The sequence below is a fragment of the Diabrotica undecimpunctata genome, chromosome 7 (assembly GCF_040954645.1).
Source record: "Diabrotica undecimpunctata isolate CICGRU chromosome 7, icDiaUnde3, whole genome shotgun sequence".
NCBI lineage: Eukaryota > Metazoa > Arthropoda > Insecta > Coleoptera > Chrysomelidae > Diabrotica > Diabrotica undecimpunctata.
The window spans coordinates 21,181,331-21,197,897 of record NC_092809.1 but is presented as its reverse complement, the minus strand read 5'-3'; the positions used below and the strand labels follow the sequence as shown (position 1 = coordinate 21,197,897).

At 33.6% G+C, this 16,567-nt stretch overlaps 1 protein-coding gene across 1 annotated transcript in view; it reads left to right on the top strand.

Annotated features, from left to right (window-relative positions):
- LOC140446306 (regulating synaptic membrane exocytosis protein 2-like) overlaps positions 1–16,081 on the top strand; it is a 113,535-nt gene extending 97,454 nt beyond the window's left edge. The window contains exons 5-9 of the mRNA XM_072538844.1: positions 10,085–10,266; positions 12,585–12,934; positions 14,683–15,015; positions 15,067–15,355; positions 15,654–16,081. Of these exons, the coding sequence (XP_072394945.1) occupies positions 10,085–10,266; positions 12,585–12,934; positions 14,683–15,015; positions 15,067–15,355; positions 15,654–15,930 (1,431 nt within the window). The 3' untranslated portion in view covers positions 15,931–16,081. The remainder of the gene's footprint in view (positions 1–10,084; positions 10,267–12,584; positions 12,935–14,682; positions 15,016–15,066; positions 15,356–15,653) is intronic.
- Positions 16,082–16,567: the final 486 nt, after the last annotated feature.

Genomic DNA, 16,567 nt, shown 5'->3' with positions numbered 1-16,567 from the left:
AAGATAATGAATTGTTGACGGCATCTTAAAATATTAATTTTTTTTTATTTCAAAACAAGTATAGGGTGACGCCTATGGTTTTTTGACCTGTTGAGGATTTGCATACATAATGTGCTATCAATATGATGGAAAAGGACTATAGAAAAAAATGTTTCAAATAAAAAATGTAGCTGAGGGAAATGTAAACAAAAATATTTATTAGCACTTGTATAGAATGAACCGTTCTCTCAGAAACAGCACTTGAAGCGACAGGTGATTTTGTATTAATTCATAATACTAAATTTGTATTAACTAGATGGTAAAAAAACGATACCTTTTTATCAGAGTCACGGAAAATGCTACCACAAAGGCAATACTGTTAGGAATTTGTAGCTGAAATTGTTTAGTTTCGAAAAAGGTACTTATGTAATTAAAACGAAGTAGTTTTAAACGTTTGATCATTTGGAATGTGAAAGTTTAAACTCAGCGTTTTTAGACATATTTCAAATACTTCATATTTGTTGCCAAAATTCAAAACCGTAATTTCATGCTATAGATTTTGAAGACTAGGCTGTAGTAGTGGAAATTCCATAGTGACCGTCCAATAAAAGTGATAATTTTTATTACTCTCATGAGAATCATAAACAATCGCAAAAATTCAACCAAGCAAATTTTTTATTACTTTTAAAACAAAAGAAATGAATTCTTTTATTCTGAACTATGTAGCTTACTAAAACTTATACTGTTAGATTTGAGCTCAACCGAAATGTTATTTTACAAAAAGCAGTTGTTTTAAGCGACACTGAATTTGAAATTTACAAAACAATGGAATAATCTATATTTCGTGCGCTCACTTTCTGATTGAAAAAATACTATTTAATCAAACCAATGGTTTTAATGTGGTAATTTGATTCTATCTTTTTGAATGGCTTGTTGAAACATAAAGAAATACACAAGTTTACATAGACAAAACCAGCAGAAGTCAAAAAATTATCATAGCCCTTACAATAACTAGATTAAATGCTTGTATCCAATTATAAGACGTAAGAGTACATAGAGGCCCCCATGATTGAAAGATCTGTTTCAGAATTGTACCAATAAATCGGTAGAAGAATGGAAAACATCTTATATATTGACAATACACAAAAAGGTGACAAAAGCAACTGTGACAATTACCGGAGAATTTCTATAACAAATACATTAAGTTGAATCTATCGCAAGTTAATAAAAACAGAACTGAAAGATAATACAACGAAATGGGGGCAGAAAAATAAGGAGAATTTGAAGTAAGGCCATCTATAATTTTTTTATTTGATTGCACTGACACAAATAATAGATAAAAAATTAGCATATAATCAAGAGACCCATATATGTAATATATGTTGACTTAAAAAACATACGATAGCTTCCCTTTAAGTAAACTCTGTGAAACATCAATATTTTTTTATAGCCCTTTTTCTATCCGAATTGTCGAATAAAGGCCTCTCCCATTTCTCGCCATTCATCCCTGTTGTGTGCTAGGCGTTTCCACATTGGTCCTGCGACTGTTTTGATATCGTCGCTCCAGCGCATTTGAGGTCTTCCTCTTGGTCTCTTCGCATCGTACGGTCGCCAGTTTCCGACTTCTTTGTTCCATCTACCATCTTCGAGACGTTCGTTGTGTCCAGCCCATTTCCATTTTAATTTAGCTGCTTGTTTCGCGGCGTCCTTTATTTTTGTTTTGTTCCGGATTGCTTCGTTCGTTTGCCGATCTATTAGTGAGATACCAAGCATCTGTCGTTCCATGTCTCGCTGAGTTTTTCGAATCTTGTCCATGTTCTTTTTTGTGAATGTACAGGTTTGAGCTCAGTAAGTGAGAACGGGAAGGATACAAGAATCGAACACTTTGGTTCGAAGGTTTTGGGGTATCTTTTTGTCTTTCAGTATGTATGAGAATTTTCCAAATGCGGCCCATCCCATTCTTACTCGTCTGCTTATTTCAGTAGTTTGGTTTTCTTTGTTTACCTTGATATTCTGACCCAGATATATGTATTCTTCTACATGTTCCACTTTTGTTCCTTGGATGGTTATCGTCGGTTGATCATCTTTATTCGACATTAGCTTAGTTTTACTCAGATTCATTTTCAGTCCTTTTTTTATGGATTCCGTAGGAAGCTCATCGATCATCGTCTTCAGTTCTTTCCAGCTGTCGGCTATTAGTACTACGCCATCTACATATCTTAGATGGTTTAAATACTTTCCGTTTATCGATAGTCCCTTCGTTTCCCAATTTAGTGATTTAAAGATGTCTTCAAGTGCGGCAGTAAATAGTTTTGGAGATATGGTGTCTCCCTGTCTTACTCCTCGGTTGATTTTTATTGGCCTCGTTTTCATTCTGTTATCCATCGTGACTACCATTTCAGCGTGTTGATATATATTATGTATTAATATCCTATATCTAGGATCTATTCTGCTGTTGACCAGTGCTTCCTCAATAGCCCATAATTCTATGCTGTCAAAAGCTTTCTCGTAGTCTATAAATGCTAAACAGATTGGTAAATTGTATTCGTTAACTTTATCTATTAGGACCTTTAGTGTGTGAAGATGGTCACATGTACTGAACCCTTTTCTAAATCCGGCTTGCTCTACTGGTTGATATACATCGAACTTTGTTGTCAATCTATTTGTAATTATTTTTGTGAATGTTTTATAAAGTTGTGATAGTAGTGATATTGGACGATAATTTTTCAGATCTGTATTGTCCCCTTTTTTGTGTATTAATATTGTGTTAGCAGTATTCCATTCCTTTGGTATGTTCCCTCAAATAGGCATTTATTAAAAAGTATTTTTAGGTACCTGATGTCTTCTTCTCCGCCTTCTTTCAAAATTTCTGCCAGAATTCCATCACTACCCGGTGCTTTATTTCTTTTCAATTCTTTAATTGCATTTTCTATTTCTACTTCGCTTATTTCGGGCATTACTTCAGAATTTACGTTTGTTATTTGTCTTTTTAGATTTTGCTTTGAAGAGTCGGGGGGATCGTTTCTTGGGCGGTAGAACTCAGTATAGAAGTTTTCAACTATGTTTGATATCTCAGCTTTGCTTGTTTCTAGTTGGCCTTGTTGATTTTTCATAGTTATAATATTTTTCTTTCCTAATTTTGGTTTGGTATATTTCAGACTTCGATTTTTCTCTATCACTCTTTCTACATGTTCTTGTTGATGTTTTTTAATATCGTCTTTTATCTGTTTTCGTATAGCTCGATTAAGTTCTTTGTATTCTGTGGTATTTCTTTTGTTTAGTGACAGGAGCTCTTTTCGTTGTTTCAGCATATTCTTCGATTCTGCACTTATTTTGGATTTTTTGTTGTTATGGCGGGTTGCTACTTCTGAGCTAGCATTCAATAGTTCTTTTGTTATAACTGAGTTAATTTTATTAACGCTGAGTTGTTCTAGATTCAGTGCTTGGGCGGTTTTTAATTTGCTAGCATATTTTTCTTTATCGACTTTTAGCTTTTCTGTGTCTATTTGTATCGTGTTATTAAAGTTAATTCTACGTTTGCTATACTTAATCCTTAGTTTAGCTCTAACCATTCTGTGATCACTACCCAGAGAGACATTATTTATTACTGTTACATCTTCTACGATACCTTTCTTGTTACACATGATGTAATCGATTTCGTTCCTTGTTTTTCCGTCTGATGATAACCACGTCCACTTTCTTTGCGGTTTTTTCTTATAAAATGTGTTCATTACGAAATATTTGTTGCTATGTAGGAAGTTAACCAGGGTTTCTCCTCTCTCATTTCTAACACCATAGCCGAATTCACCAATATAGTTTTCGCTTTCTTCTAGTCGTTGTCCAATCTTAGCGTTGAAATCTCCTATTATAAGTGTGTAAGTGCTGTGATAGTTCGTGTTGGTTTCTATTATTTTCTCGTAGAACTCATCTATCTCTTCATCGGGGTGTGTTGAAGTTGGGGCGTACACTTGAATGATTTTTAGGGTGATTTTCTCGTTTATATTCATCACAATCATTGCAATTCTTTCTGAGATTCCCATATATTGTTCTATTTTATTAGCATGTTTCTTAGAAACCAGAAATCCTACGCCGTTTAGACTTTGTTCTTTGTGCCCTTTGTAATACAAGATGTTACCTGATTGCAATGTTATGCGCTCCTCACCTTTCCTTTTTACCTCTGCGAGACCAATTATGTCCCACTTTAGGTCCTTTATTTCTTTTTCTAGCTCATAGATTTTTTCATCTCTGTTTAACGAGCTTACATTGAGTGTTGCTATATTCAAGTTTGTTGTTTTTAGCGATTTCTTGCTTCCCCCAGATTCCATAAAGCTGTCCTTTTTTTATAAAGGAGTGGGACTTGCCAACACTGTATGATCTACCCACCTGGGGACTTACTCCTATCGTTTTAGAATTCGCCATCATTTTGGGGAGGTTATTAGCCTTAAAACACCGCGCTGGCCAGACGTGTTGGTGAGTGTGTATTCAGCCGTCCATTCTGGATCAGACGCTGTTCGTAGCCGTCCACTCTGGATCAGACGCTACAGTTTGTGATCTTATACTATCCCTAAAATCAAGGGTTGCCAGCTCCGCCATCTTCGCCGTATCGAAAGTGTTCTGCGTCGCCTTGAATGCCGTTCTGGACTTCATCCGTGACACTGGACAAGGGACCCTTAGCAGGTGCTATTTTTTTTATAGCTTCCCGGGTCAAGAAGCTCCTGGAATCTGCGGAGCGCAGGGATTGATTCACTTTCCCTGATAGGACTATCTAATAGAATCTAAGGGACTCCAAAGGAGTTCCTACCCGCTACCCGCAAAACATCAATATAGAATTAATAAAAGCAGTATGAGATATTGCAATCAACAGAGAATTTTTAAAAGGATGGTTATAAGGCATAAAAACCAAACATGGGAACGAAAATGCGAGGAAATAGAATCATGTCTATGTGGAAGCAAATCTTGGAGGCTTGGAGATTCATACGAAACCTAAGGAGGGAGGCATAAATACAACAAACATACCAACCAATACAATCAATGTATTTAAAATTCACTACGCAAAAGAACTACAAGAGTCCAGATCTGAATATCTCCAACAAACATACAGAAGATACCAAATCCATAGAGCCGAAATATACATCGAAAACGGCCTACTCGCCAAACGTATAAAAATCATGAAAAATAAAAGTGCCTATGGAGCAGAAGGAATCTTTCGCTAAACTTTTGAAAAATATGAAAAATACAATACCAACGCTTGTTAATATGCTCACAGAACTCTTTAACAGATACCTAAATGGAGATAATATAGCTGAAAGCTTTATTACCAGGTGATTTGTTATCTTTTAAATCAATGGACAATATTGTAAATGAAGACGAAGCCGTAAATTATCTAACAAAATTTTTGAATTCTTTGGAAATACCAGGGATGCCACCATACAATTTTCAGTTGAAAATTGGTTCACCAATTATTCTGCTACCTAGAATATACAACGGAACACGTTTGGTCATTAAAAGGATCACATTAAGGATCACAAAATATTATTGAAGCAATCATTTTGACTAGACAATTTAAAGGATAAATCATCCTATTGTCACGTATCCTAATGATACCCTGAGATACCACAATATCATTAAAAAAGTTTTAGTTCCCCATTCAATTGGCGTTCACGCTGACCATTAACAAATCTCAAAGCCAGACAATGCCCGTTTGGATCTTGGATTTAGAGAATCTATGTTTCTCACATGGTCAATTATATGTTGCATTCTCACGTTTTGGTAAACCATCATATTTATTTATATTAGCAAAAAACAAATTAACGAAAAATATTGTGCACCAATTAGCGGTTAATTGAATGTTAATTAGTAAGTATAATTTAGAATAGGAAATAACTTTTACTCCAACAGAAGTGGATCATAGATTATATAATAATGAGACAGAAATCAAAATTTAAGTGCCAAGACCACAGAGTAAAAAGAGGATCTAACTGTGGGACAGATCATTACTTTCTTTTAGCTAATCTTTTTTGTCACTTTAAACAATACTACAAACACAACACCGAAAGTAAGAGAAACAATACCATACAGTACAAAACGGAGAGATATAAATTGCACCTTTTATTCCAACCAAGTATTAAACATCTTTTTCAATCTAGATTAGATGTAGAACAAGAATACAACAACCTCAAAACGATAATAAAAAACTTGCTTATGGAGTGTTAGGAACAGAGAACAACGACAAAAAATACCACGAACCACCATGGATGACAGAAAACGTAAAAGAAACTATACAAGAAAAAAAACAAAATATATAGGAAATAGCTCACAAATAAAACATCTAGCAATAAAGTAACATATCAAAGGAAAAACGGAGAAGTATGCAATCAAATAAAAGAAGCAAAACAATTTCTGGGAACCAAAATATGTCCAAGTTGAAAATTTAATTGGTGGTTCTCAGACTACGGAGGCATGGAGAACTATCACTAATCTAAAGAAAAACACCCATAACTCCTTAAGCAACTTAATTCCTATAGAAAAGTGAGAAAATCACTACAAAAATTTACTCCAAGAGTCCAGATTGGAATATATGGGGGAAGAATACAGTATGGAGACACAAATAAATAGCAACAGTAATACTACTAACAACGAGGTCCGTACTGCGTTAATTAAAATAAAAAACGGACGATCTCCAGGACCTGGAAATATAGCTGTAGAGTTACTTAAAGCAGGAGGTTCGCTCCTAATAGAGCGAATAACTTTTCTAATGAATCAATGCTGCCAACAAATTAAAGTACCATCTGAATGGAAAACTGCTCACCAAGTGTCCATCTTTAAAAAGGGAAATCAAAAAGATCCTAACTGCTACAGAGGATTAGAGAAGAGGATTGATGATTGAAGAGAACTGATTCAACCATGGTTGAATCAGCTCTTTACTATGGCTCTGAAGTATAGACAAGTAATGCAGACCTGTAGAGAAGATTGTTAGCAGTTGAAATGGATTATTTGAGAAGAAGTACTAGAACATCAAGGCTGGAAAGGAAGACCAACGAATCTATAAGAAATAACATGAATGCTACAGAAACGGTCATTGACAGAATAGAAAGAAGAGGTTTAAAATGGTTTGGACATCTATTGAGAATGCCTGTTGAACGTTGGTCCCAAAAACTTCACAGATGGAAGCCGCCTGGAAGAAGAAAAAGAGGTAGATCTCGACGCTCATGGAATGAAGAAAATAGAAGAGAGATGGAATCGAGAGGTTTGGAGAAGGAGCATGCCTTGGACCGGGAGGATTGGCGAAGGAGAACGGGAATACGGCGATAGCCGTCTCCAAAATGTATTGTATTTACAAGTTGGATCCTGTATTATATATATATATATATATATATATATATATATATATATATATATATATATATATATATATATATATATATATATAATTTAGAATAATATAATTATTTGGAGTAAAAATCAAATTCTGGCTGTGTGAAAAAAGGAATGGAATACCCCAAGACCAACGACAACTTTTGTTCAAGATATTTCAAGCTATTTATTATCATCGACTAAAGAAACGAGGATTGGTGCCTTGCTGATGGGAACGCATGGCCACGCAACAATTTCAATGAGATAACAGTAAGACTTTTTAAAGACGTAGTTCTACATAGAAACAAAGCTTGTAATGCTATAGCTTTAATAGACTTTAGCTATACTGCCTTAAAAGAATATTATAGTAGACGGCTTCGGAATTTTACAAATAGTAGAGATGCAGCTCCAAGATTACTCTTTAAAATGCAATTAGAAAAAATTTAATATTTACAGCAGGAAGATATAATAGTCCAGTCGTCAGAGAGTTGACCCCTAAAAATCATATGAACAAGCTGAATTTTGCAGAGAATATTAATTTGGGACACCAAGAAAGATGCAAAAAAGTTTACCACTAGGACCACCTAAATGCAACTAAACATCGAGAAACGCATTGAATTTTTCATAAATATTACATTTTAAATATTTAAAAATTGTTATAATTAATTTAAATATATTTTGTTTTATTTTCTATTGCATTCTTTTAGTTTTCTTTAATCATACATACATTACAAATATTTTAAAATCATTCATATTTTAACCGATTTTAATAAAAAGTCGTCTCTTTATGAATATAATTTTTTTACGATTATTTAACATTCCGCATATAAATTTGGCACCAAAGTAACATTCCATATACGTGTTTGGCACCTCGCCGCCTATTGGTTGAAACATGGCCGGTTGTCGCAAAGGACCAATAGAAAAGTCCTAGGTGTTAAATATATACGGAATGTTTAGATGCGTACCGTTGATCTGAAGATGCATAGCAAATTATAGTATGCGAAACCGGTCGTTGGTAGTAGAATAAATTAATTGTAAGTTTTATTCTTATTTCTCGGCCTCCTCACGTAAGTCACACGATGAGGAGGGGTGGAGGAAAAGCCTGGGGGTCAGATAGGTACGACTTCGATTAGCGAAGTGTGACCGGTTTGATCTTCGGACATGTGGATCCCACTCTTACAATGGTATACACATGTTCCTAGGGGCAGGGTTGATCACTGCGCGTGTGTGTGTGTGTGTGTGTTATTTTTATTTCTTTTTATCTATTTGAAATGGACAGGCAATATATTCAAGATTTTCATACCTCCTTTATGGAACTTAATTCATATAAAAGTTGACAATAACAAATTTTATATATAAACCTAAAAATCAAAATTTTCTAGTGAATTATGTTTAATTGCTAATATCACAAATTTTATTTTTTGATGCCAATCTCTGACAGCTCTTCGGCATGGATATCATGATATTTGTTTAACTCTGTTAATAAATTAAATAGAATATTAGTCGTATAATAACCAAACCACAGCGAAGCGTGGCCGGGTCAGCTAGTTTTTTATAAAAAAAAACGGGTGTGGCAGTCCAGTGGGACTGTCGGTAGAAGTTATACTTCTATACACGCGTTCGCCGTTAAAAATTTATATAGGAGTCAATCTGCACAATCATTACATATGTAATGCTATAGGTAAGAGAGAGCAGAAAAAGAAAAATAATTAGTTATATAGGTATATGGTGCATCGTTTGCTGCATATAAACATTTGACCTGTAATAGGAGTATAGTAAATGAAGGATTGTATCAATATTTTAATGAAAATATATATTTTTATATATGTATAAGAGGAGTTGAATGCAAAATAAATTACACATATTCTGCAGTAAAATTCATTGTTTATTTTGTTATTAATATAAAAATTACAATACAATAAATACACTGCAACATAATTTAATATAATAATACAATATAAATTAAAATGTAATATTCATAAGTATTTAAAACTGCCAATATACATAACTTACTTTACGAAGATAAAAATAAAAAACCAACAACTCGGATTATGTTGTAAATTTTCATTTTATTTTAAAATTTATGTTTTTTGCGTATATTTCATATATTTAATAAAATTAACGTGAGGTTTTTAAATATTTCAAAAATAAAAAAGAAATTCATAATTGGGATTCGAACTCACAACCACCAGCGTATGAACCAAACACGTAAAGGATTTGCCAATTAGACATGACACTAACGGATTTCAAAATTGGCAGTTCTCGGTAAAACAGTGATTATTTTGAAATACAAAAGCCTAAAATAATTATAAACGTTTAATTTTAAATAATACAAAACATATCACATAAATTATAATATTAATACATATTATATTATATATAATATTATATATATATATATATATATATATATATATATATATATACAATATTATATAATATTAAATATATATACAAAAGGAACATTTTTATTCTCGAGAGAGGAAGAGAGAGAAAATATATCTTCTGTCTCTCTCTTACTCATTATCTTACATATGTAATGGTTTCACAGATTCACTCTCATGCAAATTTCCAACGCCGACCGTGCGTATAGAAGTATAACTTCAATAATAAATAAACAACAATATGAATAACAACAGTTCAAATAAATCTTACTTTTAAACCTTAAAATTCAATGCGTCTTTGAAGAGATGAGATAATCTTGAGATTTGCTTTTATGATATCAGAAACTTATAATCTATTTTATTTCTAGGAACAACTAGCTCGAGAGAGGTGCGTGTCGGGAAGAATACAAATTCAAGTATGGTACCACGACGAAAGAAAAGAGCTAGTCGTTGCGGTTCTGGCAGGAGACGATTTAGCAGCTAGGGACGATAGTTTGGGATTCGGTTCTCTTCCGGAAGCCTATGCTAGGTTGTGCCTACTACCTCTAACGTAAGTTAAAATTTATAAAAGCAGTTTCTAGTTTGTATTAGTATTTTCTCAAGTTACGAGTTATTAGAGTTAACCATATTAAATTGTAATAAAGGGAAATATACATATGTAATATAAACATTTTAAAGAAGAAACCCTTGGTAAAGATATAAATAATAGAAATATTCAAAACAGACACCTTTATGGTGATCTTCATATACTAACATTAAAAACAGTATGTAAAAACATGAACAGGCAATCTGAATTGTATTTTATAATTTCAAAAAGATATTTGAAATCTAAGTGAATTGAACTAAGTGAGTTCACGTAAACTTCATCTACCTCCAAAACTCATATACAGATATACATAAGCCTAAAATATCAATAATACTATGCCCAGTTCTAATTCTATAAATAAACCTAGATATGCCATTCAGATACAGAGGGAAGACTAAGCAAAAAAAAAGAATAAAGCTTTACGTTAAACTGAAAAGAATTTGGTTCAACTGCTTGAAAGAAAAAGCAGGAAATAAACACTAAGATGGAGTAGGATTAGTATCGGTATTTAAGCCGAGAAAATGAGAAAATGCGCTTTTTTGGGGATTTATAAGCTTTTTTCTTTGTTTGGTCTCTTTTTTTCAAAAATTGACCATAATTGCGATATCATTCTTGAGCAGGGCATTATGGATTCTTAAACATGCAGTAGTTTCTTCCATTTTCCCATAGAACTTCCTCCATAAATCTCTTTTTACTTTAGTAATTTCTTATTGTCCTTTATCTGTTATATCTGTAAATATCCACTCTTTGTTGATTTAGAATTATTAAATAGTCTTAGTAGTCTTCTTGCCTTTATCCTACACTTGTTTAATTATTCATTATATCAGATATATTTTTCTTTTTTCATTTTCGTGACGTCTGTATAGAGGTTTTATATCACCCAGATGTTATTACCATTTTTGTATTTCTTGTTACGGCTTACCATTTCTACTATTTGTTAGAGACCCTAAAAATCTCGTGTAGACAGTTTTGTATCCAGAGACCTTCTTATTATACCTTTATAGCCTCAGACAGTCTTCCCCAGATATCTGAACTTAGTTTTTATAAGAGATGGAAAAATTAAGCCAAATCTGTACTGAAGATAGGTCGATGTATACAATCCTCTCTACATAAAGTAGTGGGTATTGACGTGATGTCCCAATATTAAATATTTACCATACCTGGGCGACGAACTCTTTTATCTCCGCTGAAATATTTAGACTGAAAAACTATATGTGGTGCTCACTTCCGTGGCTATATTTAGGATACCTAAAACAAAATATCCAGTGGAATGTGTCCAAATCAGTTTAATTTTTTCCATTAGCATATAGAGTTGGCGAGTAATATTTATAAAATATGAAATCTTGCTTTTTAAATAACCGAATAGAAAGCGGTTGAAATATAACTGCCGAAATTTGTTACTCTGCTTCAGGAGCATATATGCCTCCCATGCTAATATTTTCCCGAAAGCGAATGCAGCAGGGGTTTTTAGATGGCCTCGTGCCTGGTGGATGGGTTGAGCTTAATGGAAAAGGGCGAATAAATAAGACATTGTTTTTTATGGTTTAAAAAGTTTGTAGAGTATTCTAGAGCATCAAATAATTCACCGGTTCTACTTCTGCTAGATGGTTATTCATCACACACAAAAAATCTAGAGGTAATTAATTATGCGAGGGAAAATGAAGTGGAAATTCTTTGTTTTTCACCTTATTGCACGCTTTAGGCTATGGAAGCAAAATCAGCAGAAACAAAAGCTTGAACTCCGAAAAGCTTTAAATCAAATTCCACAGAGGGATGGATAAGCTGTTTTAGTTGCCATAAATGGGCTTACAATTTATGTGCAGGTGAAAAAGATGATGAAGATGTTTTTTTTTAGTATGCTTTTCTTGTTTTCAATTTCGTACCCCATTTTACCCTGTACGTCGGGCATAATGGGGTAATTTACATTATTTTCTGTTTTTACATATAATAAGAAAAAAATTTATTTTTTTAACTTTAAGTTATAGTAATAGTTACTACTATAACAATGATATTTGCCTTATTTCAAGACCTTAAAAATTACAGATTTATTCTTAATCCCAATTTAAACCTTAAGTATCCCATTTTGACAGCCTTTCTCCTAATTGTCGAATGATTGAAAGAACAACTAAAAGTTACAAGAAATTTTAATAAAAATTTAAAATTTTAGCAGTTTAGATCTGTATTTAGACTTAGATTTAGAAATATTATAACATTAGTTGTAAGTTTATCTTAAGGATAAGAAACAACGGTCCTCAAAAAATATTATTAAGGTTTCATTTTAGAGCTGAAGAACATTGTGTACAAACTGAAGTAGCCCCGGCCAGTCAAAACCCCATTTGGAACGCCAATTTAAGCTTTCCCAACGTTCCAGGTGAAGAGTTAATGGAGCGAGTTTTAGAAATCACTCTGTGGGATTTGATCCCACATAACGAACATGCCTTTCTTGGAGAATGTTCCGTAGATATTCAAAAGGCGTTTCTGGACGACAGGGCCGTTTGGTGCAGGCTAGAGGATCCTAGACAGTTGAGGGGGAAATCTCCACACACCTCTCCTAGAGGATCTGTTGCCGGGGGAGGAAAGAGAACAGATTTCGGAAACCAAAGAAGTGTATCAGATGATGTCGACTCTATAGGTATGGTTAAAATACATTAATAACTGTAGATCATTATAGCTAATATTTCCAGTTAAATAACAGAAACCTTGTAGCAGAATATATTTTTTATCGCCGAATATGGTGGTGCTTCTTTAGCTTATTACAAATAACCTTATTCTTAAGTATGTATACAAATTATTTCAAAAAGCGACCAAACCCTTAAAAATTTTAGTTTTGAGATATTTTAGAAATCTCTAAACATCTAAATATACACAAAAATTATTGTAAGTTGTTGTCTGTAAGACTAACCTTAGATACGAGTGTGTCGACTGTGTATCTTATTAAATCCCTTATCATATTTTGATACTCCCCTTTAAGTATGCTATTTGCAATTAAAGTAGTAACATGCCAAAATTCATCTCGTTTTACCTGTTTATCTACTAAAATTTTTTATTCGTGCAGAAGTTTATCATCAGTTCTAGATTTTTATTTTTAAGATTCTGGGTATTACTCTTCTTGATTGCTTCCCTCACCCCCCCCCCCAATATTATCATTTTCCCTCTGAATTTATCTACTACTTGTAATTTGTCTTAAAACGTTTCCCTTTTTGTTTGAGACTTGGTATTTTCTGGGCGGTATACTCCATTTGGATCGCCAACCTTCGAAAGGAGACGGCGCAATGAGAAGAAGATACTCCAATGGAGTTCAGGTCTTTTTTTTTCATTCTTATCTTTGTTGTTACTGTTACAATCCTTTCTGATATTCATTACATACTCTTCTCATATTACCTACTCTTTGATGTAATTTTGGTACCTTTAGTATATTAGTAAAGCTACACCTTCTGTGGCACTGTTTTCTTTTGCTACTCCATTGTATGTATTCACCTAATTTTGATTTCCTTTTCCTTTTTTGTTTCCTGTAGAGCAAAGAATGTCTATTTGTTTCTCTGTCAGTACTTGGGTTATTTCTTGGCCCCTTGAGTTAAGTGATCTGGTATTCCGTGTAGTAATTATCATCTGGGTTTTAAATATTTTTCGCTTGTCTTTATTTCTTGTCGTGATAGTTTTCATAGTGTCAATCCGGTTCCGAGGATGTACATTATTTCTTTGAGCAGTATTAGTTTTGTCGATTGGTAGGTTGTTAACCTTGCCAATCACCCTCCACACTTTATCTATGCTTGGCACCGGCTGTGGTAACCGCAGAGCTACTCAATCCACTCCGCAATTACTCCAGGCAGTGTTTATGGTAATGTTAATTACGTTAATCATTGGATTTTTGGATGTATACATAATAATAATTCAATTAAATATGTGATGCAAACTCTGGCCAAAGAAAAAATATCTTTCCCACAAAATCAAACATCTCTCTTATATCTTTTTTGATAAAATCATAAAATCATCCAAATGTTTTGAGAATTTTTAAAAATAAGACAAGAAAAATGTAATATGGAATGGATGATTCAGCATAAATGTGTTTAGTTTTTGTTTATTATTTCTACCCTTATTTCATATCACCCTCCTTAAGGCACCTTAGGGTAAAAATTGTCCTTGTTCAACTCCTTATTTGTAATTCAATCTAATTTATAGTTTATAGATGTCATTACATATGACCTTTAGGAAGAAACCACATTTGGTTTCTTTTATATTTAATATCGTAGTACAGGGTATTCCTAATTTATCATAGTTGAATGAATCAAGCAATCCAAAGCTATTAAAAAATACTTTCTTTTTAAAGAAAACTTTTATTTGTCATAGAGATATTGTTTCTAATAAATGTATAACATTCAGGTGAATGTGCGAGTCTTCTTCATCCAGACCACGCCTGGGGATCGAGACGTGGTTCATCTCAATCTGAACAATTAGAGGTTGAAGTCTACGAGCTGGGAAAAGACTTTTCGAGATCTCTTCCAGGCTCCAGAAGATCTTCGTTCCAGTCTGCACAAGAACAAGCAGAGGCTGAAAGACCAGCTGTTCCTCCGCCTCCCTCCTATAGTAGAGATAGAAGGCGAAGTAGCTGTACAAGAATGCTAAGAGATCCTGAGGAGATCTTAAAAAGTTTAAAGGCTGTGAAAGGTGAACTGGGAAGGACAATGAGCCTTACTGGAGATAAAAGACATAGACGTAAGTTAATCTCGTATTTTTTTGACCAAAATAATGGTGTTATAATTAAAGGTTCAAGCGCTACATCTGAGAGGAGAGACTCCCGGAAAGAAAGTGTCATAGAGCTAACGGAAACTGTAAAAGAAGCTAGCCCGCCTTCAAGTCCTGAACGCACTTCCCCGCCACAATTGGGTCCAGGCCAAATAAAACCCCGAGGATTTCGTCTTTCGAGTACCAAACCCGTCGAAATTAAGTTAGGATTATTGATGACCAAAGGACAACTCGAAGTTGAAGTAGTTTGCGCGAGGCATATTCCTGCGAGAGATATTTATCCAGATACATATGTTAAATGTTATTTAAGGTGAGGTAACTTAAAACAATAATTTTAACTTATGTATATTCGGTATACTTCTACTACCCTGCAACTCTTAAATCCAAATTTTTCAGCCCTCCAAAAATATTCTAAGAACGCAACGCTAGAAAAACTGAATGTTTGGTTTCAATTTAATTTTTTATTTTAATTGTCATACTGATCTCAGAAAGTATTATGTTTACGATAAAATTGGACATAATTAATATTTTGATGGAAATTTAATTGTAAAGAATTTTACTTACATCAAAAACAAAAACTAAAAAATGTTAAAACTTTCTATACGTAGGGATGGAGACCGCTGGCTTCAAAAGAAAAAGACAAGAGTAGTCAAGCACTCGTGCGAGCCCCAATTCCGACAGACACTCAAATACCAAGCTTGCGACGTGCTAGGCAGAAGCCTGGTTGTTATGCTGTGGGAACGACAAGGGGGCTTCGAGCACAATCAGGGTCTTGGAGGAGCAGAAGTAGCTCTCGACTCCATCACTCTAACTCATCTTACAACGGGCTGGTACCCGTTATTCCCAATCCACTCACTAGGATCAGATTCCAATGATTCGCCTTGACCTGGAGCAGAAAGCCCTCCAGAAAGTTCTGCGGAATAAGATTGGTACTAGTGCTCGAATATTGTATAATATTACTTGAGATGGTAACAGGTCGAAGTTAATAAAATAACTGAGTTATTCTGCTTTGGTTGTTTGATGCTATTGGTTTTGTCAAAATATGATCAAGCATACGTGAATATTAAAAGAAAGAACGTAGATAGGTTGTTCAAGAGGTCGTATACTTTTTATATACACTAGTAGTCTGTCTGTCGAGCTATATATTATTCTGTAAATATAAATATTTCAATACCTACAGTTATTTTATTAACTCATCAGGTACCACATTTGATTTTTGTTATGATTTTGAAAGGAACTGTAAGTAAATATTATATTAAATAAATATATGGTATTTCAGTAGTATATTTTCCCATTTTATAGCAAAAGTGACAGCTTGACAAGCCAAGAAAAATGCAAAAGTCAATAAACATAATTAAATATACAAAGTGGATTATAATAAAAGAGTTAAGTGGAAAAAATTGTAATTGGCTAACCCGGTAATTATGACAAAATTGTGGTATTGATTTACACCATAATAAAGGTTACCGTGCTTTCATTAAGATAAGAAATGGGGTATTTATTAAATATTTTGATAACGTCT